The following is a 22,932-nucleotide window of genomic DNA, read 5'->3' as shown; positions in this document are numbered from 1 at the left end:
TGCTCCGTTCGCGCTGTTTGCACTCAACAGACTGATTTCGGGACTCGTTTTCGTCACACTGTTGTCCCTTTCGCGCCTAAACGAGAAGTCGACTCGGGAATTGCTCGGGGTGGATGGACATCGGTGCTGGCCGGTGCTGGACATACCGCATTTGTTCCCACGCATGACGGTTTGCTCATGGTTTGCCGCAGACTGATTCCGAGCACTGCTCTCGTCGGTCTATTTCTCTCGCACCCATGAGTGCGAGAGAGGCTGTGCTCGGACTCAGTCTGCTGCAGCGAGATAAAGCCCTGAGCCGGACCACGGTCTAGACCACGGTCTAGACCACGGCCGGACTGAGACTTTTCTAAGAACAGAGTGAACGAATAGCAGGGGAACGCCAGGCTGATAGAAGGGAAAACAAAAGCCCAAAATGGGCACTGAAAATCACAAACTGAATGGTGACGTGCGGTCATTCCCGACTAAAAATCCTGACAAAACCCCGGAGAGGTCGAGTTCTGCTGTGCTGTTTCTTCTTGTTGTTCTGAAAGTCGGGCTTCTTTCTCTCTTGCGTCTTTCCATGCTCATCCATGCCGCTCGCTGTCGTCGCTGTCGGGCATGTTTGAATCTCGGCGCGCTCTCGGTCGCCTAGCAACGGTCGTGGGTCGCTTCGAGGCTAGACTGGCAACAACAACTTCAACAACAAGTGTGTTGTTGACGGTTGTGTGAGGACGATTTAATGCTTGACAGAGGTAAAACTGTGATTTGCTCGTTGTGAACAAGTCTGAAGATGGAAGGTCCGCAGGGCGCCGAGACCCCCACGGCTCGTTCCGATTATGACGACGAGGAGAAAACGGTGACAAGCTCTGAAAAGGGTAAGCCGGTGCCAGCCTCCCAGCCTGGTCGAAAATAAGTAAAACTCGTGCCAATGCCTCTCTTTTTGATTAACTTTGTTATGTAAAGGACCAAGCTTTTACTGACTTTTCTTTCCAAGGCTATTTTCACGTCTGAAAGACAGACATGGGCGTGACTTGGTATTTTTGGGTCGTTTTGTGCTCGCCTGCCTACCAGAAAGATTATTTCTTGCCAGATGAAAATTCTTAACTGTGGATTGAACTTCCAAAGACGACTCTGATTTTCTTCACTCTAAACCCGAGCTGTGCTGTTCATGCATGTTTCTTGTCTTTTGATGCTGCAGGTAGTGCTTTGCGGGAAGACGGTGAAAGTGCCGAGGACAAGGAAGTTCTTGCCGCTCCTCCCACTATAGAACTCAATCAGTACAGCGAGCAGGACATTGAAACTTTGGTAAGATTGTTATGGGTACATCCTTTCAATCTTTTAAAAACTTGTCATTGTTAAAATAGTGTAGGCCTTCTTTTGGGCCTTTTGGGTTTCCCTACGCTTGTATCATAGAATTTTTATTTCAGACAAAAAAAATAAAGCGCTGCACAACGCTTTTTGATCTGGAGGAAGAAGATTGGACTGATGAAGTCTACACTGTCATACGAGAGTACTTTGAACTACCTGGAACCGAAGTTCTTAGTATTTATTTCAATGATCTAAAACTGGAAGCAACACTTACTATTCCTATGTCACCTATTCGTGATTTGACTTACTTCATCAAGGTGAAAATCTAGACAGAACATACGTACTTTGATAGCTTCAAATATCCATTGCTGTTTTTTGTTGCAGGATGCTGACAAGATTGTGTCTGTTGAAAATTTCCATGACATTGTCATGTTTGGTACTCTTGACACAACAGTTGAGGGTTCCCTGTTAGCTGTTTTAGAAAACGTTTATGCCCCTGTTTTTTTCAATGCCACATCATGGCCTGATAGTATCCTCCAGTTAGCATTTGATCATTGCTTAAATTGAAATCGTCCTTTATTTTATGTGTTGCTTCATGCAGTTTTCCTAAACATATATCTTCAGGTGTAAAAAGTGACTTCTGCTCCCAAATGCACAGTTTCCTCGGAAATTTGACTGATTTAAGACATAAAATGTTAGCTGTTACTGTTATATATGTGCCTAAGGAAGGTCTAAATGTTGATGTTGACGAGGCCCAACATGACAAGGAGCTTATTAAGCGATTAGAAGGTAAATGAAAATGCGAATTTATTGTCCCCTTGCCCCAATGATAACACAATGATTGCTAAATTACTATTCTTTTCCCTAGGAGTTGTGGTTCACTGGATGAAGCAAATTCGAGTTGCTTTGGGAGACAAAGACCAGTCAACTATCAATGAGCTCCTTTGCCCAAAGGATGAATTTTCATTTTGGGCTTACAGATGTGAGTTATTTTTTGTGTGCTGTCTTGACATTTAAAAGCAGTAAGAGTAAAACTCACTTGTCTCAATTTTAGATGAAAATTTAAGAGGCTTGCAGCACCAACTGGAAAATAAGGATTTGAAACATATTTGCAACATCCTAAATGCTTCTCAGTCTGCCTATATTAGTAATTTCTACCAACTTCAGGATGAAATAAAGGTCTGGTGTAATATTTTTCTCTTAAGGTCACTGATCCTTCCCAAAGTAATTTTGTGATTCTCAAACTTCTATTAGGAAGCTCTCTTTGAAGCAAAATCAAATGTTGAGTATTTACATCTTCTGATGGAGCCTTGCAACCAGCTTGAAGATGTTCAGTCAGTTTCTGAAATCCCTGAACGGATCCCTGACATTCTAAGCCTTTTTCGTGTAATATGGAATAATTCACCTTACTACAATACCACGTAAGTTTTGTGCAGCTTGCTCCCTTTCACACAAATCACAAATTTTGTTGCAAAAATAAAAGCAAAGAATATAATATTTTTATATTTTAATTCCGCTAGATCCCGTTTGACTGTAATATGCAGGGCACTTAGTAATCAAATAATACTTCAGTGTGGGTCAACTGTTGATTTGGATGATATCTTACATGGTGGTCACACACACTCTGGAATAAAGACATTAAATAATTGTATTACTTGTTGTGAGCAATATAAGATGCTCTATGACAAGGTATGTAGAACATTGTGGAAATTATTGAGCCCCCATCCTGAGTTTGTGGAAATTTAACTGTACTAATATTTCAGATAGCCGGTGCTCATTTAAGGCTAAAGAAAATGTCTTGGGATTTGGACCGCCCTACTATTTTCAACCACGTGGACTCCTTTGTTCAAAGATGCAGAGATATGATTGATGTTTGTGAAGCCATGATAGTTTTCGGAAGGTAAGAAAGTATGCAGTTAGTCGCTGTATACTCCTTTATTCTACTTTACAAACTTGGTTTAATGCCTGTTATTTAGGGTTGATGAGACAGAAGAAATAGCAAAGCCTCAATTTTTTGGTACACGAGGCCCTGAATTTGAAAGAATTTGTGACAAAATTGAACAAAATTTCTTTAGTGCTTTGCAAGACATTAAAGATGTGCAACATACAATTTTGGATGTCCAAGCGTCTACGTGGTACGACAGTATATTTAGGTATGTACTGCCTATTAGGATAACTCTTTTGAGGTTCAGGTAAAAAGTGTAGTGTTAATTGCCTTTAAAATTTCCTAAGGTTCCGGAAAAGAGTCAGAGACATTGAGATTATCGTAGACAACCTAGTCGCTGCTGCATTTGAAAATGTTAGGAATGTAGAAGAAGGAATAGATGTCCTTTGGGCCACATATCAATATGCCAAGAGGCCAAATCTTAAGGACCTGTTTGAGAAGAAAACATACCAAGTAAGATCAATTCCCAGAAGATAATTTTATATGCATTTTCTCCTTGAAAAATCAGTACTAAAGATAAAATGTTTTTCATTCCAGGTGTATGACTCATTTAGCAATGCTTTGCTCAAAATGAAGACTATGTTAGTTTCTGAAAAAGAAAAGCACCCCGTAGTAATGGCCAGCTACTCAGGGAGAGCAATGATGGCCCTCATGAAGAAAAGGGAACTGCTCAAAATAATTGATGTAATGTTATTATGTTAGTACTTAACTTTTGTCTGAAGCAAACATTTTATTATACTTTCATTTTCTTGCAGAGACTCAATGATGCCGAGTGGATGCTCCTTTCTGGGAAAGGCGAAGAAGTACGATCTCAGTATAAAAAGATCTCAGTATCTGTTGATGAATATGTAAAGGATCTACATCGAAGGTGGCTGGTTGCCTTGGATGATGATGTGTCCAAACTTTTGAATCGTAAGCTGTTGGTTCCCAGCACCTCCAGACCGGGATTATTGGAGCCTAACTTTGATAGGTACAGAGAATCAAGTTAAATAAATTTCAATACATATCTTCTGCAAGCTTTTAGTTCAATTAATTGTGCACTTTTTTTTTTTTTTTTTTTTTAATTATGCAAGTTATTTTTTGTGACGTTTTTATTTTAAGGGTTAATTATTTTTCAGACGAATACAAAGCATTGTTCAAGAGGCTTGGTACTGGACAGATATGAGTATGTCTGTCCCTACATCTGTTCAACACTTGGCAAACCGCTGGAAAAGTTTAAGTTTCCTGTATGAAAGTGTTCTCACAGTTGCCTTGGACTATAATCGCATAATTTCATGTATGTGTTATTTAACTGTGTATCAGAAACTACCATAGCAAAAATTATATTTACTGAAAATTTGGAAATATTTGCAGCTCTTTCTGATGAAGAGCGCCTTCTTTTTCGTGAGCTGATCAAAGGCTGTGATAAAAAGATAAATCCAGGTTTGCAGCGATATACCTGGGACACAGATATTGCTGACATCTATATTGTAGAATGTCTCAGCTTCACAAGCATGGTAATGGACTTTATTAATCAAATTTTTGAGGTGAAATAAAAACTAATTTGTTAGAGTCTAATTGGGTTAAAATTTTGTGTTTGTTCTTAGGTTCAAGATGTAATAGATGATTACAAAAGTTCTGTGCAAGAGATTGTTCTTCTATGTGAGCAAATATGTGATTCTCCTCTTGTCAAGATACCTCCTACTTCAGCATATGAATTGGCAAATCTTGACAAGCTCATGTATGAATACAGGCAAGTCATAGTTTTATCTATGGTGTGGAAACTCTTATTCCCAGACCAAGAAAAACACAATTTGAATTTGACTCTCTTTCTGGTGTGAAACAGGCTTTAAAATCCTTTACATTCTTGTGTTTCAGAAAAGAGGTCACTATTAAAATAGTGCAATATTATAAAGATATAATTGATTATCTTTGGTTTGTGTCAGATAAGTTTGAAGACCATATGAATAATGTAAGTAACATTGTGACTACACAACATGTTAAGCCTCTGGGCAGTAGATGTTGCTGTTGCGCTGTTCAACCTTTAGCAAAGAAATGAATAAATCCTCCTTGAATCTTACAGATGATGGACCACTGGGCGAGGTTTGTCTCTAAAATGGATCTTCTAGTAGAAGAAGCTCTTCGACTTTGCTTCAAGAATTCTTTACAAGTCATGTATGAAGTTCTTCATGGCGATGGCACAACTGGTCCAAGTCCATTGATAGTTTTACGAACAGATCTACTAAATAATCAGGTGAGGGGACTACATGATGTCTTTTCTAATTATTACTGCAGTTAGTTTTATGGTATTTTCTTCTGTTTCTGTGTAGATTACATTTGAGCCTACCCTTTTGGAAGTAGGGACCATGGTTTCAAGAGTGCTTAGAAGTTTTTTGGACAGCTTAAAGGGAGTACCAAGACTCTGGGAGAGGTTTAATACCAAAGTTGTCCATCCATCATTTTATCAAGTAATTGAGAATGATGAGGAATGCAAGAAACTCCAAGCTAGCTTGAACCAGGGTGAGTTACTCATGTGTTAATCATTTGATACACTTTCAAGTGTGTATAATCTGTCTTCCATTCTATCTAATAGAAATGACAACTACTGTTGAACAACTGAAAGAGCATTTGACTCGGTGGGAACCATTTAGAGACATGTGGGAAGTAAACAAGGATCAATTTATTGCCAGCTATGAAAAAATGAATGCCCCTATCAGCGAATTCGATTTAGCTATTGCAAAGTGAGTTTGAAGATGGTTGTTGTGGCTGTTAACCTACTGACATAATTTAAAAGAAAGCAAAATATTAATTTGATTAAATTGATTTTTTTTTCTGAGCAGATATTCAGCTACAGCAGAAAATGTCCAGTTGCTTGAGACCACCTCCCAGGTCCATTTCTTGCTCATAAACTCATCAGCATTAAAGCAAGCTATCAGTGAGCATTGTACAATGTTTAGCACTTTGGTTTCTACATTGTTGAGGAAACTAGCCAATGAAAAAATAACAAACATTTACAAGTACACATCTGAAAATGGATCGAAGTGAGTGTCCAGATACCATGGTGGACTTTTTCGTCATTTGAATGATTTTCCTCATGCGTTTTCACTCTGTTCTTCTTTTAGAATAAATGAAGAGCCCAAAAATTTAAAAGATCTGCAGGAATCACTGGCTTTATATGATCGACTTGTTTCTGAAGTTCCAGTGAAGGAAAAAGAATTTCCTATTATAAGAGGTCAAATGGCTGTTTTGAGTGAGTATTACTTTCTTAAAGTGTGTTTTTAACTTTTATGTCAGTGCTGTTTCTAACCAAGTATTGGTTTTGACATTAGGGAATTACGACGTTGAAATCCCTCAGGATATGCAGGAATTGGAGCAAGGTTTAGACCAACGCTGGCAGTGGTATCTAGATCTTCTGAAATCAGGAGAGGAAATGCTGGCAACATCAAAGGTAAAGCTGGACCGTCGTAAGACTCTTCCATTTCAAACCTTCATGCTTGAGTAACTACCTGCTGGGTCTGAAATTCAAGAAGCATTCCATATTAAGACTTGTATCATGTTCCTTCATTTCTCCATTAAGCTTAATTTTTAGCCAGATTTAGTCTTTTACTGTATGTGTGTATTGTTGCTTGTAATTTCATTCTTTATACAACCCCATGAGAAAATTATTTCTTGCTGGTAAAGGGCATTTTTACTTTACGTTTGATTTACTTTTTTGCTGTTTGCATTGTTTTACTCTTCTTATACTGTATGTTTGTTTTATCTCTTTGACATGTTTTGTCTGTCTATGATAATTTTTTAACATGTGATTCATTTTTTCACACAACATTTGTATTTGCATTCATTTATTAAACTTTATCTACTCTAAATAAAATTGGGCTGGCTTGGTCATGCTTGTCTCTCCTCTCATCGGCTTACATCTTTTCTACTTTTCCTCTTCACCCGCCTTCTTTCCTCTTGCTCTCCGCCCATCTTTCTGCGCCTCTTCATCCAAATACTCGGTCATGAAGTAACCACTGCTTGCCTTTTCGGTACCTTTTATTCCATTTGCATCCCAGTCTTCATGATATTTCAGTGGGCAAGCTTTCTCAAACTGTGTTGCGACTGAATTGAAATCTAGTTTTTGTGTGGTAGGCTGGACTTCAACTGGTTCCCTTGTGCTTTAGGATGTATTCCAGAAGGGACTGCTCAAGGATGCTGATGATCTAAAGTACAGAATCCATGAATTGTACTTAGACTTTGTAGACAATGGTCCCTACACCTCCAAGTGGAAGGCTCTTGGTATGCTTCTTTTACATCCTGCCGATCACTAATCATCTCAAGTTATTCGTACCAATTTCTGTGATTCATTATTGCAGATGCTCTTGCATACATAAAGAATACAAAGGGTATGTTAGAAACTCTAAAAAAGGATGAGGCTCAGATTCGAGCAGATTTGGCTATTTTTCATATAACCTACCCAGATAGCGTAGATCTTGACAAGCTGAATAAGGTAATGTATCTGTCAGAGGTGATGATTTTCCATGAACTTGGCTTTGCAATGATTAGAAATCAATATTTATTTCAGGATCTTTTAGCCTTGGAAGTTATCTGGATAATCACTGACAGATGGGACAAGGCTTGGGATTCTTACAAACATGCAATGTTTTTGGAAATGCAGTCTGATGAGATGGATGGCACAGCTCAAATGCTCCTCCGTCAATTGCTCGTGGTGCAGCGGGAATTAAAAGACATTGAATGGGAAATAATTTCTCACACACGTAATAGGATTGAGACTTTCCGCAAAACATTGCCTTTGCTCACAGATCTTAAGAATCCAGCGATGAGACAGCGCCATTGGAATAGGATTAAAATGGCAACTGGCAGGTTGGTGACCTAAGGTTCATCAACCGCTTGGATGAAACCTGAATCAAACTAATTAATGTATCTTTTCAGAGACTTTGATCAGGAATCTGCTGACTTTACCTTAGAAAAAATTATTGATATGGAAATGCAGACCTTCTCTGAAACAATTAACATCATCTCTTATGCTGCTACAATGGAGCTTAACATTGAAGAAGTATGTGTATCTCATACATCAGGTGCATTTATTTTTTCGACTGCCATTACAATTCTTATCTCTTCTTCAGCAACTGAAAAAAATCAGTCAAATTTGGAAAGAAACTAACTTAGAAATGCATGCTCACATGAGAATGAAAGGGGTCTATTCCTTGAAAGCTGTGGACAATGTATTTCAGGCTTTAGAGGAACACCAAGTTGGCTTGTCATCAATGAAATCATCCAAGTTTGTGATACCTGGTCCTAGTTCTTTTTTCTATGAACCATCTATATTTCACGTTTAGTTAATGGATTTTAAATTCCTTTTAGATATGTTGAGCCCTTTGTCGAGAAAGTGGATTTTTGGGAGAAAGCTCTCAGTCTTATTTTAGAGGTATTAGAAACAACTCTCACTGTTCAGCGCCAATGGCTGTACTTAGAGGTAAGATTGGAAGCAGGCTTTGGTTTTTTGAGTAAATTCTTGCCTGTCCTTATATTATTGACATGTTTTTAACTGAAACTGTCATCAATGTTTATGCCATTGTAGAATATTTTCACGGGTGAAGACATTAGGAAGCAACTGCCCACAGAAACTGAAGATTTTAATCAATTGTCTGAGCTGTGGATGGAAATCACTGGATTAATGCACAGCGACACCAATGCCAAGAAAGCTACTCATCATCCTGGTTAGTGAATGTGAAGCATTGTTCATTTGTTTAAAAAAGAATTCTATTTGTTAAAAATAAACTTTATTTCCAGGGTTGTTGGATAAATTAAATCAAATTAATTCTAAATTTGAGTATATCCAGCGGGCTCTTGAAAAGTACCTGGAAACTAAGCGGCACATATTTCCTAGATTCTATTTCATATCTAATGAAGACTTACTTGAAATTCTAGCCAATTCAAGGAAGCCAGATTTAATTCAGCCTCATTTAAAGAAGTTGTTTTGTGCTATAAATAAGTTGAAAATTGGCAGAGTAAGTCTGTCCTTTGTTTCACAGAGTTAATGATGTCGGCTGCTAGCGAAAAATATTTACTTTTATTTTCCTAGGTAAATCAAAGATGGGATTGTTTTGGAATGTTTTCCCTTGATGGTGAATTTATTCCTTTTTCATCTCCTGTTGCTCTTGATGGGTCAGTGGAGATATGGTTGTGTGCTGTAGGTAAGCTTGTACTTCTGTAAAAATTAGTTTTAAAATATATTTTAAAATTGCAACACAAAATTTCTTTTCATCTGCACAATCATTTTCTTTTAGAGGAGGAAATGTTTAGGACATTGCGGGAGGAATTGAAGCAGTGCAGAAATGCACTCAGGAAAAATTTGACCAAACGAGATAAATGGATTAAAGAATGGCCAGGACAATTGTGCATAACATCAAGTCAGGTAAGTTCATTCCTGTTGCTCAATAAATGTGATTTCTCTCAAAAATTCTAAACTTGAAGATGGTGGTGATGTTGTAGATACAATGGACATCGAGCTGCACTCGAACCTTAACACATTGCAAAATATTGGAAAGTAAGAAACCATTGAAGAAACTTCGCAAGAAAATGGTACGTAGGGTTCCGGTTGCTCTTCTCATTTTCTTTTGAGCTTACTAAACGCTTATACCTTTAGTGAAAATTTCTGATTTTATTTGAACTATAGGATCAAGTTCTTTCAAAGTTCTCTGAAGCCATTCGGGGAAACTTAACAAAGATTCAGAGATTAAAAATTGTTGGCATGGTCACAATAGAAATACATGCAAGAGATGTCATTGACCAAATGTACAAAGCAGGTACGACTATTTCTTTCATCATTGAAATGAGCTTTCACCATTTCTTTAATTTGATTTTAATCATATATCTCCTATATTTTAAGGTTGCCAAGATGTTCAGGCATTTGACTGGTTGAAACAGCTGCGGTTCTATTGGGACAAAGAGCGTGATGATTGTGTTGTCCGCCAAACTAATACTTTCTTTGTGTATGGTTATGAGTACCTGGGCAATTCTGAAAGGCTTGTTATCACTCCTTTGACAGACAGGTAAATTAAAACTTAAATTTAAATTTAAATTTGACTGCAATGTTGTATTAACTCGTATCCGACTCCAGGTGTTACATCACCCTGACAACTGCTCTTCATCTTCATAGAGGTGGAAGTCCCAAAGGTCCAGCCGGAACAGGCAAAACTGAAACTGTAAAAGATCTTGGGAAGGGATTGGGTCTTTATGTCATTGTTATAAATTGTTCAGAAGGCCTTGATTATAAAAGCATTGGAAAAATGTTTTCTGGTAATCTATTTTAGAAAATCTCAATTTTAAGCTTAAATTCTAATACAAACCATGGCACTAAAGCTTGTTTTCACATCAATACTTTTTACCAGGTTTATCACAGACTGGAGCATGGGGATGCTTTGATGAGTTCAATCGCATTAATATTGAAGTGCTTTCTGTTGTCGCCCAGCAAATACTCTCTATGTTAACTGCCTTGGCTGGTAAAAATAAGCGATTTGTGTTTGAAGGAAGTGAGATCAGTATGGTAGAATCTTGTGGAATCTTTATCACAATGAATCCAGGTCTGTACCTAGCTTTTATCTGTTTTAAGCCATAATTTGGTCAGATAATTATATTTGTCGTCTTTTAATATGTTTTCTCTCAGGCTATGCTGGTCGCACTGAACTACCAGATAACCTTAAGTCAATGTTCAGGCCCATAGCTATGATGGTACCTGATAGTGCAATGATTGCAGAGATCATGCTCTTTGCTGAAGGCTTCAGAGATACAAGGGTTCTTGCCAAGAAGGTCTACACGCTATTTTCTCTTTCAAAGCAACAGCTAAGTAAACAAGATCATTATGAATGGGGCTTAAGGGGACTTGTGACTCTCATCCGATACGCAGGGAAAAAGAGAAGAACTAATGCTCATTTGCCTGATGAGGAGGTAAAATATTTAAGACAAGGTTTGGATCAAGCTAAAATAATTTCACCTTTCTGAAAACATTGATATTTCTAGGTTCTCTTATTGTCAATGAAAGATATGAACCTGGCAAAACTATCCAAAGATGATGTACCATTGTTTTTGGGTATTTTAAATGATCTATTCCCAGCTGTCGATACTCCTCAAATTGATTACAACGAATTCACCCAAGAAGTGAAAGCTGAACTTGAAGATAAAAAACTACAGGTTTTTTGTTTACTTCAAAATTGTTTTATATTTCATTATATTTTTGAAATAAGCCATTCTTAGGGCCAATGTGTTATGTCCAGGTTACTGAGATAGCTGTGCGGAAAGTCATTCAGCTGTTTGAGACCAAGAATTCTCGTCATTCTGCTATGCTTGTCGGAAAAACTGGGGCAGCTAAATCAACAACTTGGAAAGTGTTGAAAGGTGCTCTTACCCGTTTAAACTTGAGTGGAAAAGCAAACTATAACAAAATTGAGGTAACACAAGTGCTTCCCACATGTGCCAACTTGTGAATGAATTTCCTTAAATTAAAACAAGTAATCTGTACCCACCCAGGAGTTTCCTATTAATCCTAAGGCGTTAAATTTGGCAGAACTTTACGGGGAGTTCAATCTTGCCACAAGTGAATGGATGGATGGTGTAATTTCAAACATCATGCGATCTAGTTGTGCATGTAAGTTTCTGCAATTTTTTATTTCTCTCTATGTGCACTTTTGAAGCTTTTGAAAGCTCTGGTATTATTTTTATCATTAATTTTCTAGCTGCCACAGCTGATGAAAAGTGGGTCTTATTTGATGGACCTGTTGATGCAGTTTGGATTGAAAACATGAATAGTGTAATGGATGACAACAAAGTTTTAACTTTAGTAAATAGCGAGCGAATTACTATGCCAGATCAGGTTAATATTTTTTAAAAATTACTTAACATACTTTTTAGAGTAAGTATTACAGCATCCTTTTTTTTCTGTAGGTGTCTTTACTTTTTGAAGTGGAGGACCTAGCTGAGGCATCTCCTGCCACGGTGTCCCGATGTGGAATAGTTTACAATGATTATAAGGATTTTGGATGGAAACCCTATGTTGATTCGTGGCTAGAGAGTCAAAATAAAGACTTTGCCTCTCAGGTAAGCCTAAAGATGACAGCTTTTCTGGTTTGAAGTCAGAGTAGCCATCCAGAAAATATATGTCTCTTTCAGATGAAAGAATATTTTGAACACTATGTGAACCCTGTTCTTGAGTTCAAGAAACTGCACTGTATTGAGCCAATACCAGTTGCTGAGATCAGTGCAATATCAACACTTTGTAACTTGCTTACCATTCTGGCAACTGCTGAAAATGGTGTAGATCCAAATGATGAAGAAAACTTTGCTCCCATGTCCAAGTTTTGGTTTTTATTTTGGTGTGTTTTGGCTTATTTCCAGCCCTCCCTCTCCCTTTTTTGTCTTTTGTGATCATCTTGTTCCTTCTCTATTTCATGATTTCAGTTTGGTGTGGTCTATCTGTGCTGGTGTTGATGAATCTGGTCGCAAGAAACTGGATAATTTTGTTCGGGAAATGGAGGGGGTTTTCCCTCTTAAAGACTCCATCTATGAATATTATGTTGATGTGAGAGCTCGTTCTCTAGCAAACTGGGAGGACAAGCTATCTGATAGCTGGAAATTTAATTCCTTGTTAGTTCAACTCTCTCAACCATCAAATAAGTTTGTCTTTTCATGTTTGGTCCATTGGTTCGTTATATAAGTTTATTTTTACAGCCTTCCCTTTTTCAAAATTATTGTCCCAACCGTGGATACAATTCGCTATGAGTTTGTGATATCCCATCTTCTGAGAGCTGGATATCGGCCTCTTCTTGTAGGACCAGTGGGCACAGGTAAAACATCCACTGCTTCAACAGCACTTGAGGGCATGGATAACCAGAAAATGTCCATGCTTGTGATCAATATGTCAGCTCAGGTAAGAAAATTATATTTTAATATATTAGGTCAAATCAGCAAAATGAAATAATTATAATAATAAACATTGGATCTTCAATCAGACCACCTCTAAAAATGTTCAAGATATGATAGAAAGCCGCTTAGAGAAAAGAACTAAAGGAGTATATGTTCCTTCTGGAGGTAATAATATTTGGTCTTTGAAACTATGAAAATTTTTTACCAAATAGGCCTCTTAAAATGATTCTTGGCCTTCAGGAAAATCAATGTTGACATTTATGGATGATCTAAACATGCCTGCCAAAGAAGTATATGGTGCTCAGCCTCCTCTAGAACTCATAAGACAATGGATTGACTATGGATTTTGGTATGATAGAATGAAACAAGTTCGTACGTATGTTAAAGTGAGTACCCTTGTGCCTTAACTTGCATAGCAAAAATCTGATACATCTAGCCAACCATTGTTTTCACAACCCTGGTGGCGCTCGTGATGCGCCTTTATGTCATTTGACTTACGCGATTTTCAATGCAGAGCACCCTAGAGTTTTGCCTCTAGTTCCTGGTATATTTTACTTTTCTCTACAATTTTGTTGGCTCTTGAACCCTTTCAATCCAACTGTTGAAATTCCCTATAGGATATATTCCTTATGGCTGCCATGGGTCCTCCCGGTGGGGGAAGAAACACAATAAGTAATCGGCTACTAAGCCGGTTTAGCATCATAAACATGACTTTCCCCTCTGAAAGTGCTGTCATTCGAATATTTGGCACTATGTTGAATCAACATTTAACAGATTTTGATGAACAGTTAAAACAGATTGGTAGGTGGATATATACTAGCCTATGTTGTTTTCTGCTGTGTACTGTGCAAGCTGTGTTCAAATCCCTTTTTTCTCCCTCCCCCCCCTCCCCCCTTTCCTCATAGCTCCAAATATTACTCAGGCAACAGTGGACCTGTACCATAGTGTTACACGTAAAATGCTTCCAACTCCTGCTAAAATGCACTACCTTTTTAATTTAAGGGATATTTCAAAGGTACATTGTATCAACAAAAATCATTTGAATACTGTTGTTTACTTTTTATAAAGTTAGAAGTTTACAGTTTTCTTTGTTCTTTTTATTTCAGGTCTTTCAAGGTTTGTTGCGTAGCCACAAAGACTATCAGAACACCAAGACAGCTTTACTTAGATTGTGGATTCATGAATGCTTCCGCGTGTTTAGTGACCGCTTGATTGATGCCCAGTAAGTAAATGCTATATTCGATTTTTGTATTGTTTTGAGTCGGCTGGATCTTTTAAAACTTTGCTTGGATTCTTTAGAGACCAAGAATGGTTTTCTGACCAGATCAATGAAATATTAGGAAGGCACTTTGAAATTACCTTCCACAGTGTTTGTCCATCAAAGAAGTGTCCTGTCTTTGGTAGGATTATTATTTCTACTAGGTTCTATTATGTTGCATTTAAATGGTTAATAATTCTGTTCCTGTGGCATTTTTAATTTTTTCAGGTGAATTCTGTAGCACAAAAAATATTTATGAAGACTTGAATAATATGGCTGAACTTCGTAAATTTTTGAATGACTTGTTAGACGATTACAATATGAAGCCAGGCATTGTTCCTCTTGATCTTGTCCTATTTCAAGATGCCATTGAGCATGTTACTCGAATTGCTCGTGTCCTTACTCAACCAAGAGGAAATATGCTGCTTGTGGGAGTCGGTTTGTATTTCGTACCTATAAGAAATTTTGAATAACTTCCTTTCTTTAACTATCAGTTTTCATAATTTATATTTTTTGTAGGTGGAAGTGGACGGCAGTCCTTATCAAAAATTGCAACTCTGCTGTGCAAACTAACTGTCTTTAGAATTGAGGTTACAAAGTACTATAGACTTCAAGAATTCAAAGAAGACATGAAAATGCTTTACAGTATGGCAGGAGTGGAAGACAAACCAACATGCTTCCTTTTCACTGATACACAGGTTAGTCATATTTGAAGATTAGTAACTGTTCATTCAGATTGAGGACATAAAATCTTCCAACTGCCTTTTTGATATCAGGTTACAGATGAAAGGTTTGTAGAAGTCATCAATAACATTCTCAGCAGTGGAGAAGTTCCAAATCTGTACAAGGCTGATGAATTTGAGGAGGTATAATATTTTGTGGTAAAATTCAATGGCAAGCATTGTCTACTTTAGAGCTTTGTTGTAGCGCATCTAGGATATTCTTCAATTAAATTTCAGATTAAAAAACGCCTTGAGGACACAATCCGCAGGGAAAAAATATCACCATCAACTGAATCAATATATAATTTTCTCATTGATCGTGTGCGTGCAAATCTTCATGTTGTTCTATGCTTAAGTCCGGTCGGAGAGGCATTCAGGTGACTTTTTTAATTTAATTTATTTTTCTCATATTCTGTAGTATGCTCCCTATATTTATATTCAAAGATGATAAATCATTCTCACCAATTTTGCTTTCAGGAACCGTCTTCGCCAGTATCCAGCATTAATCAACTGCACTACTATAGACTGGTTTGTGGAATGGCCTCAAGAAGCACTGCTTGAAGTTGCTGACAAGTATCTGAAAGGTGTTGATCTACTTGTCTCAATCACAGGAGCTCCCATTGAAAGAGTGGTATGTATTGCTCTCAACAATTGCTGAGTCTCCTTAATTTTTAATAATTTTTGTACCAATTTTGGCTTTGTGTTCTTTTTCTTAGGTAGAAACAATGAAAGACACACTTTTTGAAAATCCACAGGTATTTTTAGTAATAATTTTACTTCAAAACTTTTTTATTTTTAATTGCATTGTCTTCTTAACTTAACTGTTGAATGCTAATTCATTCTGTGCACAGGACAAAATGAGAGCAGCTTTGTCCTCCATATTTTCTACAGTCCACAGCTCTGTATCCAACTATTCAAAGAAAATGTTGCTCGAGATGAAGAGGTGTAATTATGTTACTCCTACCAATTACCTGGAACTAGTTTCAGGGTACAAAACGTGTGTACTCACCACTACTATAACACAGCTTGTAAGCAATCAAAATTTTACCTATTTGGAGTTTACTACTGTTCTCCTTTAGGATGCTGAAAGAAAAGCGTGAAGAGCTGTCAAACTCTGCAAATAAATTACGAAATGGGCTAAGTAAAATTGATGAGACTAGAGAAAAAGTGCAAGTTATGACGGTGGAACTTGAGGTTGCCCAAGCTCAAGGTATGTTCCAAGACTACTAAATACCTTTCGTTACTTCAGGTCCATTTGATAATCTGATTTTGGCTTGTCCTCACCAGTGATGGAATCTCAGAAGCTTTGTGAAGACTATCTCAAAATAATATCCAAACAGCAGACGGAAGCTGATCTACAACAAAAAGAAGTGGCAATAAAAAAATTAAAGATTGGTGAAGAAGAGGTTGTTTGTAAGAGGCTTGCTGCAGTTGCCCAAGCAGATCTTGACGAGGCTATGCCAGCCTTAGAGGAGGCCATGCGAGTATGTAACATAAACATGTCAATTTTTGTGACTTTGAAATTGTGTTGACCTGTTAATTTTGTTGGCTTTTCTCTGGTTCTCAAATTTTAGGCCCTAGACGCTCTTAACAAAAAGGATCTCACAGAAATAAAATCTTATCCAAAGCCACCATACAAAGTTGAGATGGTCATGGAGGCAGTTATGATTCTTAAAAAAGTCGAACCAACTTGGGCTGAGGCTAAGCGTCAATTAGGTGATGTTGAATTTTTAAATAAGGTTGGTGTAGCACATACTATTCCTACCTAGTCATTATGTGACTACATCACTGTAGTTTGGTGAACAGAATAAGTAAAATTAATCACATTCTTCTCCCCTTTAGTTGAGAGATTTTGACAAAGATCATATATCAGACAGAGTTTTGAAAAAAGTGGGTACATATACTTCTCGAGAGGAGTTTGAGCCAGAATCTGTTGGCTCTGTTTCTACAGCTGCTAAAAGTTTGTGTATGTGGGTTCGAGCAATTGAGAAGTACGCTAAAGTATACAGGTGAGAGAGTCACAAGTCCTTTCCTTTTTGTCCACCTCTTTTTTTCACTTCCTTTACTAGTCAAACCTTTTCTATGAACAAACCACTTTATTTCTCTCCTAGAATTGTTGCTCCTAAGATTGAAAAACGAGATTCTGCCCTTGCATCACTCCGAGAAAAACAGGCAATGCTTGCAGCTGCTGAAGCAAAACTTCAAGAGTTAGCTGAAACTTTAGAAAGGCTTCAGATTGAATATGAGGAGAAGTTAAAACAATCTGAGGAGTTAAGGGAAAAGGTAATCACCAAGAAAAAGTAAGATAATTAATTATCTGAGTTTCATGTCTGTTGTTATGTTTTGTTCTTGCTCTGTTTGTCCTTCTCTAGGCATCATTGTTGGAGATGAAATTGGCACGTGCTAAAGACTTGGTTGATGGTTTAGCAGATGAGAGAGATCGTTGGACTAATACTGTGACAACTTTAGATTATCAGTTTGACTTACTACCTGGAGATGTTTTGATTGCCATAGCAAGTGTAGCTTATTTAGGACCATTTGTCACAGTTTATAGAGAAGAATTGACAGATATTTGGAAGAAATCTGTAAGATGTGATTGGTCGTTTGATTTGTAGCACCCAGGATTGTGTCAGGATTTTTGTTATTATCATACCCATATTTTTGACAGATGTTGGATGAAAATGTGCCCATGTCACCCGATTGGACGTTGGTTGGATTTCTGACAGACAAAACAACTGTACGAGAATGGAACCTGCAGGGCTTGCCCACTGATTTGTTCAGCACTGAAAATGGTGTCATTATCACCCGGGCCAATCGATGGCCCCTCATTATTGATCCGCAGTGCCAAGCCTGGCGCTGGATAAAAAATTTAGAAGGTTCTAATGTAAGACCCTTAGTTACGTACAGATTCGTTTAAAAATCTTTTTTTTTTCACCCTTTTTTTCCCAGTTTTGAGACTTAATGCTTTTTCTTCTCAGGGATTACATGTACTTGATTCTGGGCAGCCAAACTTTCTACAAGAAATTGAAAAAGCGATAGAGATGGGAGAGCCTGTTCTGTTGCAAAATGTTTTGGAATCTCTTGATCCAGCTATTGAGCCAATTCTTTCAAAGGCTTTGATCCAAAATGGTAAGTGTATATTGACTGTAATCTCTCCTACTTTCCAAATCATCCTTTCCTTTCTCTTCCCAAATAATTTTATTTATTTGATTCAGGAAATGAGCTTCAGCTCAGGATGGGGGATCATTGGGTACATTACCATCCAAGCTTTAAACTTTTCATGACAACAAAACTTCCAAATCCCCATTATGCTCCAGAAGTATCAACCAAGACAACAATTGTAAATTGTGCTATCAAAGAAGAAGGTGATAAACCTGTTTGTCTGTTATTTATTTTAACTTTGCTCTTTATTTTATTGCAAATTTTACTTCTATTTTACTTGATTCTGATTCCAGGCCTTGAGGCCCAACTCTTAGGAATAGTGGTACGAAAGGAAAAACCAGAATTGGAGGAACAAAAGGATCAATTAATGCTAACAATATCTGAGGGCAATAAGACTCTGAAGTCTTTAGAAGATGAGCTTCTGCGCTTGTTGAATGAAAGTGAAGGTCCATTACTAGACAACGAAGAATTATTCAGAACATTAAAAATATCCAAATTAACTTCAACATCAGTCAAAGAATCACTAGAAATTTCTAGGGCTACAGAAGTTGAAATTGATCAAGCCAGAGAGGTAAGTATCTTTGTTTCACTAGCCTGTTTTACTGGGAAACTTTCATTTCATTAATTTTTGCATTCCAATTTGTTCAGGCTTATCGTCTGTGTGCTCAGAGAGCTTCTATTCTGTTCTTTGTGCTCAATGATCTCAGCCGTATTGATCCAATGTATCAGTTTTCTCTGGAATCTTACATTCAGTTGTTTACCTTATCTACTGAGAAGAGTCCTAAGAGTAGTTTGAGGGATGATAGGATTGTTTATTTGAATGACTATCATACTCATGCATTCTTCAAGTGAGTACCTAGAAGTCTTTCAGATGACACATAGAAATTATCTAGCTGGACGAATCGTTATAACTCAGCTGGAACGACTAGTGACTGTTTCATGACAATGCCACCACGATCATTTCTTTATGACGTTGTTCTAGCTTTGTTGTTACTGGCGTATTCCTAATGATCACTAACTAGTCTAAGTCTTATCTCTCTAAATTGTGTAGGAACACATGCAGAGCTCTTTTTGAAAAACATAAGCTGCTCTTTGCCTTCTACATGTGTGTCAAAATTCTGGAAGCTCAGATGAAAATGAGTCTTGTGGAGTACAACTATTTCCTGAAAGGTGGAGTGGTCTTGGACAGAGCTACACAACCGGACAATCCATGTGGTCAGTGAATCATTTTGATCAACTACAATTTTAAAGTCTATATCTTTACCCTGCTTACTTTTTTATTTTTTCATATTGACAGTTTGGCTGGATCCTGTCTGTTGGGACAATGTCACTGAGTTAGACAAACTTCCTGGTTTCCATGGGCTAGTTACATCATTTGAGCAATTTAATCGTGATTGGCATTCTTGGTACACAATCCAAGATCCTGAAAATAATGCTCTAATAGGTGATTGTTATTTGATTCTTTTTTAAATCCATTTCCTTTTCATCACCCCAATTTCAATTTTACCTAAACCTTTTCTGCTTTAGGTGAATGGCAAGAGCAATGTACTGAATTCCAAAGAATTCTTATCGTACGAGCCTTGAGACCAGACAGAGTGACGTTCTGTGTCTCCTCATTCATAGTAAATACCCTTGGGCCGAAATTTGTCGATCCTCCAGTACTTGACATCCGTGCTGTTTTTGAAGACTCGCGTCCCCAAGCCCCGTTGATATTCGTTTTATCTCCGGGAGTGGATCCTACTGCAGCGTTATTGCAACTGGCAGAAAGCACTGAAATGATGAATCATTTCCAATCTTTATCACTTGGTCAGGGACAGGCTCCTATTGCTACAAAGTATGTGTGTTTGGAATGCAACCCAAATACCAGTACCAAGTATTGCACCTCTAATTTTGCTGGTTATCTCTTTTCAGACTTATGGAAAAAGGTATTCGTGATGGTGATTGGGTCTTTCTGGCCAACTGTCATCTTTCCTTAAGTTGGATGCCTAGCCTGGACAAAATGATAGAAAATTTGCAGTCGCAGAATGTGCATCCTCGCTTTAGGTATTTCTTTGTTGTTTGCGTAATGTAACATTTTCTCTAACATGTAGATGCCATCTTATTTTTTTTCCTCGCATTTGTTGTTACTCTTATCCCAGGCTCTGGCTGAGCTCTAGTCCCACCCCTGATTTTCCCATTCCCATTTTGCAAGCTGGTCTGAAAATGACCACAGAACCACCAAAGGTACCCAATTGTATCTTTGCAAAGAGAAAACTTACAACAAATGTTTGCTTAACAGGGTTTGGTTCTATGTTCCAGGGCCTGAGAGCAAACTTGAAGCGTTTGTACCATGCCATGACAGATGCCAGCTTCACTGCTTGCACCAATGCAGTGAAGTACAAGAAATTACTTTTTGCGTTATGCTTCTTCCACTCCATTCTCATTGAAAGAAAGAAGTTTCAACAGCTGGGCTGGAATATTATTTACAGCTTCAATGACTCAGACTTTGAGGTGAGTGAATTCCTTAATCATTTCTTTCTAAAGCTGAAGAAAAAAAACACAATTCTCCATTTTGCAAAAGAAATAAAAACTTTTTCTTTATTAGTTTGAGCAAGCAGGCTGTTAATTAAATTGCTTTCTGTTAAAACTAAGGTCTCAGGAAACCTCTTGACACTCTACCTTGATGAGTATGAAGAAACTCCTTGGGATGCTTTGAAATATTTGATTGCTGGGGTCTGTTATGGTGGGCATGTCACTGATGATTGGGATCGCCGTCTTCTGCACACCTACATCTCCCAATTCTTCTCAGATGACACATTGGACGTCGCTTATTTCCGGTGTGTATTTGTATGTGTTATGATGAAGTGGGGTGTGTGTGGGGTGTGATCTTTTATAACTTTGAATTTTTCTTTGTAGCCTGTCATCTTTATCTGCATACTACGTTCCAAGAGACGGGTCCTTGGCTTCTTATCGCGATTACATTACATTGTTACCAGCTGTAGATTTGCCCCAGGCATTTGGACAACATCCAAATGCCGACATAACTGCTCTCATTTCTGAAACCCGAATTCTAACTGAGACACTTTCATCTATTCAATCATCGGCATCATCTGGAAAAGAAGGAGAAAAGAAAGAAGACAGGGTATGAATTATAAATAAAAGTAAAAACAACCTTATTTCTGTTCCATCATTTTTTAACAAATTTGTGTTCTAAAAACTTGCAGGTGTCCCAGTTAGCTGCCGACGTTTTAGTCAGAATACCTGAGCCAATAGACTACATGAGAACGGAAAATTTGATTGGAGCTTCTAAAACCCCTCTTGATGTTATTCTCCTTCAGGAGGTACATCCTTCAGTTTTAATTGTTGTAAATTCTTATTTGTGGAAGGAAAAAGTTGTTTTAGTTTGCATTATTCTTTACATTGTTTTTTAATTCTATTTTTAACTTCTAGATAACAAGGTACAACAGCCTCCTTGTTGTTATCATAGATTCATTAAGAGAATTGCAGAAAGCAATCCGTGGAGAAGTTGTGATGTCATCACAATTGGAGGAAATACTTGATTGCATCTATGAAGGGAGAGTCCCTTCCTCATGGCTTAGAGGTGGGCCATCGGTTGTATTTTCTTATACTTCGGTGTGACATTAGTTTGTGGCATGGTGTTTTTTGTTCTTTTTGAACAGCTTATTCTTCAATGATGCCACTGGGATCTTGGACCAGAGACTTAATTTTAAGGGTGGAGCACTTTTCACATTGGGCTGAAACTACTCATCCCCCAGTATTATTTTGGCTTGCGGCTTTCACTTTCCCGACAGGCTTTCTCACAGCAGTCTTACAGGTGACGTTTATTTTTTATTTTTTCATCAGTCACTTTTGCACAGGGCAATTGTTGACATTGCATTCTGTTTTTTTCTTTAATTGGAACTAATTTTTGTATCTTTCCTACAACAGACTTCAGCAAGATCTTTAACAGTGTCCATTGATACACTTTGTTGGGAATTCACTGTGCTTCAAATGGAAGAAAATATAATTGTTGCTGGACCGCATGTGAGTTATGATTTAAATTCAAAGTATATTTTCCTGTTGACAAAAATGATTGACTTTCCTTTTCCTACAACCTCAGGAGGGAGTTTATATTCGCTCCATGTTCCTTGAGGGTGCTGGCTGGGATAGAAAAACTTCATCCTTGGTCGAGCCTTCACCCATGCAGTTAATCGTGAACATGCCTGTGGTTCACTTTAAACCTGTGGAGACATCTAAGAAGAAAACTAGAGGTAAAACTCCACTTAATTAACATCTTTTATCAATATTGATTTTTTAAATTTGAAATGTGGTTGTTTGTTTTTAGGACTCTATAGTTGCCCATGCTACTATATACCCCAGCGATGTGGTACCCAAGGCAAAGAGGCTTACATTGTTACTGTGGACCTCAAATCTGGAGCTGAGACTGCTGACCACTGGATTAAGAGAGCTACTGCATTACTTCTTAGCTTATCTATTTAATTTGACTAACATTTATGTTTTCATGTGTGATTTTATCATCTAATTACATCCATCACATCAATGTACATTTTTCATTGTTTAATTTTTAAGACACTGATCGGTATTAAAAATGTGATAATTTAATACCAGAAGTTCTTTTTCTTGCATGACCCGATGAGGGGAACTCTTTTACTTCTTCA

General features: G+C 37.6%; 1 protein-coding gene across 1 annotated transcript; it reads left to right on the top strand.

Moving 5' to 3' along the window:
- The first annotated feature begins 670 nt into the window (after positions 1 to 670).
- On the top strand, positions 671 to 22,828 carry LOC117639474 (dynein heavy chain 2, axonemal). The gene is made up of 86 exons (XM_034375178.1): positions 671 to 854; positions 1,178 to 1,284; positions 1,407 to 1,604; positions 1,672 to 1,816; positions 1,912 to 2,076; positions 2,156 to 2,269; positions 2,342 to 2,466; positions 2,542 to 2,708; positions 2,808 to 2,976; positions 3,051 to 3,187; positions 3,264 to 3,440; positions 3,520 to 3,685; positions 3,770 to 3,916; positions 3,988 to 4,202; positions 4,351 to 4,508; positions 4,586 to 4,728; positions 4,819 to 4,964; positions 5,090 to 5,183; positions 5,295 to 5,465; positions 5,542 to 5,731; positions 5,805 to 5,952; positions 6,052 to 6,252; positions 6,334 to 6,461; positions 6,541 to 6,659; positions 7,375 to 7,489; positions 7,567 to 7,700; positions 7,776 to 8,074; positions 8,144 to 8,267; positions 8,338 to 8,492; positions 8,576 to 8,687; positions 8,793 to 8,931; positions 9,005 to 9,222; positions 9,297 to 9,408; positions 9,502 to 9,629; positions 9,707 to 9,796; positions 9,891 to 10,020; positions 10,104 to 10,266; positions 10,335 to 10,513; positions 10,606 to 10,797; positions 10,881 to 11,161; positions 11,234 to 11,404; positions 11,488 to 11,661; positions 11,741 to 11,858; positions 11,947 to 12,083; positions 12,155 to 12,307; positions 12,380 to 12,582; positions 12,668 to 12,853; positions 12,938 to 13,136; positions 13,219 to 13,297; positions 13,373 to 13,518; positions 13,750 to 13,933; positions 14,038 to 14,147; positions 14,239 to 14,354; positions 14,432 to 14,532; positions 14,619 to 14,828; positions 14,910 to 15,088; positions 15,167 to 15,256; positions 15,350 to 15,489; positions 15,590 to 15,743; positions 15,829 to 15,867; positions 15,964 to 16,109; positions 16,192 to 16,322; positions 16,400 to 16,596; positions 16,687 to 16,851; positions 16,955 to 17,121; positions 17,224 to 17,395; positions 17,485 to 17,697; positions 17,781 to 17,996; positions 18,091 to 18,241; positions 18,328 to 18,477; positions 18,568 to 18,845; positions 18,923 to 19,122; positions 19,326 to 19,489; positions 19,572 to 19,718; positions 19,802 to 20,108; positions 20,186 to 20,317; positions 20,413 to 20,497; positions 20,573 to 20,764; positions 20,906 to 21,090; positions 21,170 to 21,395; positions 21,478 to 21,594; positions 21,704 to 21,854; positions 21,934 to 22,088; positions 22,202 to 22,297; positions 22,374 to 22,524; positions 22,599 to 22,828. The coding sequence occupies exons 1-86, from the start codon at positions 770 to 772 to the stop codon at positions 22,751 to 22,753; spliced, it is 13,524 nt and encodes a 4,507-aa protein (XP_034231069.1). The 5' UTR covers positions 671 to 769; the 3' UTR covers positions 22,754 to 22,828.
- The last annotated feature ends 104 nt before the right edge of the window (positions 22,829 to 22,932 follow it).

This window comes from Thrips palmi, unplaced genomic scaffold, assembly GCF_012932325.1.
Source record: "Thrips palmi isolate BJ-2018 unplaced genomic scaffold, TpBJ-2018v1 HiC_scaffold_11, whole genome shotgun sequence".
NCBI lineage: Eukaryota > Metazoa > Arthropoda > Insecta > Thysanoptera > Thripidae > Thrips > Thrips palmi.
The sequence above is the reverse complement of the archived record's forward strand: the minus strand, read 5'-3'. Positions and strand labels throughout refer to the sequence as shown.